Source organism: Phytophthora infestans, genomic scaffold, assembly GCF_000142945.1.
Source record: "Phytophthora infestans T30-4 supercont1.6 genomic scaffold, whole genome shotgun sequence".
Lineage (NCBI taxonomy): Eukaryota > Oomycota > Peronosporomycetes > Peronosporales > Peronosporaceae > Phytophthora > Phytophthora infestans.
The window spans coordinates 3,008,415-3,011,353 of NW_003303753.1; the positions used below are offsets into that span (position 1 = coordinate 3,008,415).

Consider the following 2,939-nt stretch of genomic DNA (forward strand, 5'->3'; position numbering starts at 1 on the left):
TTCAGGAACAAAAGGGTTAAGATAAAGGAAAACTAGTACTTAAGATAAAGAAAACTTCGTACTTAAGATGAATAAAATTCGTACTTAAAATAAAGATCAATCGTGCTTAATCTTAGGAAAATTGTTTTTAGGATAATAAAAAATAGTTGTTAAAAAAGAAAAATTCGTACTTAAGATGAAGATAAATTCGTACTTAGGATAAATAATATTCGTACTTATATGAAAAAATCGTACTTAAGATAAGACCATTCGTGCTTTGAATAAAGATAAAATTGTACTTAAAATATAGGAAAAATTGTATCTAAGATGAAGAAAAATTCGTACTTAAAATGAGTTCAATTCATTGCTCAGTTAAAGACTGTTCTGCCCCTTTTTAGGCCTAGGACCTTGATATAGCCCCCCTAAACCGACAACGCTGATTTCATATCCGTTGAGAAAATCATATGTTAATATGCTTGTTTTTGCTGTATCGGTATTTCTTAGTTTTTGTATACTTGCCGGTGCCCGTTGGATTTAAAACGTCATGAGCAGAATATTTTTATCTTTTGACATATGTGTGCGAAATTTCAGGTGCGCTTGTTAGGTTAGTTTTTTTTCAGGAACCTCTATTGTGGTGTAGTAGAACACACAAATATCGTCAGATGTGGATTCCTTACACAAACCACAACGAATCGCCGAGTTAGGTCGGCGGTTTATATGGCCTGCGCAGAGGGTGGTTCCCTCGCGGTCCGGCCCTTCCGGGACAGACGAGTGGCTCGCTTCCACCCGGTTCCGACTAACCAAGTCAGATCACTTCCGAGGCTCCGCCGAGTTTGGTTCGGCTGAGCTCGTTCACAACCCTGTGCCCTCCACCAAAGGATGGACGACGGCGCGCGAGCGCTTTTACAGGTCACCGAGCGCAGAGGCTGCTCAGCTAGAAGTGTTACGGCACCCGGGCTATCCGACGTACCGGCCCGCTGAGTATGCGGTACTTTCTTTCGCGCGTAGCGAGACTTTGTCCTACCCGGACCGACCTAATCTCTTGGCGCTACCAGTCAATACCCTACAAGCTATGCCTCTCGAGTATTGACGGCAGGCATAATCCAGCCCTATGCAGGGACTTACCGGAAAAGTGTACACGTGTCTTGGGACTAGTAGTTCATCTGGTCTTCCATTCCATGGAGGAATGAAGAATGATCTGGGTTTGGACGACTTTCAGAATCGCAAAGTCCAGCAGAGAGCTGCGAGCAACAACTTCAACAGCTTCAATACCTTCCTTCAACGCCAGAGACACCATGCTTCCCACAGTGTGTTGCTCCGTTAGGTTATGGTCGCATGTCACCGCTAGAGTCGGGCTGAAAAACACACCCATTCCAACACCGTTGCGTTCTTCGTCTTCTTCCACGATCACAAATACTGCCTTTTCGACTTGTTCTTGAACGTTTGGCTGGATAAAATAGCGTGAATCGCTTTCTGCGCGCTTCGGCAGTTGCACAATGAGCGCATTCTCTCCATTATTCCCATACGCCGTCACTGGGGACCACGACTGGGGCAGCAGCACGCTTCGCTTCGCATCGTACTCCGCCCGGTTCGCAAAGACTGTGAGATCGGACGCAGCAATCCCTGCTAGGTGGCTGTCTCTGAGCTTCTCCTTCACCGCATCCCGCAACGTATCCACATCTTCAACATCCACCCCGACAGAAGTCGTCGATGTGAGATCCTTGCCGTTCTCGCCCACGAGCAGGAACCATTTCCGCGCCACCATCCCTTCTACGCGAGGCGCACTAACGAAGTAACGTGAGACAGCTGGTACATCAAATTGACACAAACTTTACATAGAACTACACAACGCTAAACGAATCGACCAATTAAAGACCAGGACGATCGAAGACGAACCAAACGTGACCCGTGTGACAGTATCGTTGTTTAAATCAATCGAGACGGATATACATGATGCCCCATGATTCATGGGGCACGGGTTGGCGATGGATGCAATCGACGCGATATTGAGCGGCAATTGACGTATGCGCTTGCTGACAAGTGGATGTTAACGAAGACCAAAGGATTTAAGAAAGAAAGGTGCTCTAGCGGTAATGATCAAGGGAAGTGATTTCTGTATCAGCCTGCAGACGGGTCTCCGTCCGAAGATGCATTTCTGTGTCTGGAAGATGCGACGAAGGGCTTCTTTCACGAGGTTCATCAGTGTAAATGCGTCGAAGGGAATCTATCACTGGACGTTTTCGAGCAAGAGCGGTTGAAGGCTGCTGGTCCCGACGACCTATTCATCTTGTATTGCACGAGCCTAGTGACGGTTGACCTATGGTTGCTGCCGAACTCCGCATTTGTTGATGCCACCTGCTGGGAAGCGTACTACGGTCCATTTGCTGCTCGTGCACACTTCATCAAGTCTGTTCCGTTACCGTGCATCAACACGAGCTCCGAGGTTCAGCTGGAGTTCGTGGAGGGTGTAGGCCCGGCCTACCGTGCCCGAATCGCGAAGAAGCGTCCATTTACGAGCTTGGAAGATGCTTTTGCGAAGACCAAGATTCCAGTCAAGGTTCTTAGACGATTTAATTTCAACACGGATTCGCGTTAGCCCCATCTCGGCCATGGGGTGATACTTCCTTTCGATCAATTGTACCTGTAATTCTGAACTATGAGTCTTTAAAAAACCTGTTCGAGATATTATTTTGGCATTAATGAAGTATCGCTTGGTGCTTCTTGAATTGCATGCGTAGTCCTTACAGCAATCCTTCGTATGTTTGTTTCCACAGTGTGTGCAGATTTTCATCTCGACATATTCGATTTTACTATGAGCGCGCTCGATCTCTTGCGGCTTTAACTGTTCCTTAGGTAATTTATCCAATCCGAACTTCTTTCGCATCCAAACAAGCAAGTGTCTCCGCATTTCAGATCTCGATATTTCCGCGCCTTCTTCATATGCTACGTTTCCCATAGCG

The 2,939-nt window shown here is 46.6% G+C and overlaps 1 protein-coding gene and 1 pseudogene across 1 annotated transcript; one reads left to right on the plus strand and one right to left on the minus strand.

The window, feature by feature from the left end:
- Positions 1-1,138: 1,138 nt before the first annotated feature.
- On the minus strand, positions 1,139-1,758 carry PITG_04795 (CRN domain-containing protein-containing protein; the record flags this gene model as incomplete). The annotated part of the gene is made up of 1 exon (XM_002905465.1): positions 1,139-1,758. The coding sequence occupies one exon, from the start codon at positions 1,742-1,744 to the stop codon at positions 1,139-1,141; it is 606 nt and encodes a 201-aa protein (XP_002905511.1).
- Positions 1,759-1,945: 187 nt separating this feature from the next.
- On the plus strand, positions 1,946-2,458 carry PITG_04796 (annotated as a pseudogene; the record flags this gene model as incomplete).
- Positions 2,459-2,939: the final 481 nt, after the last annotated feature.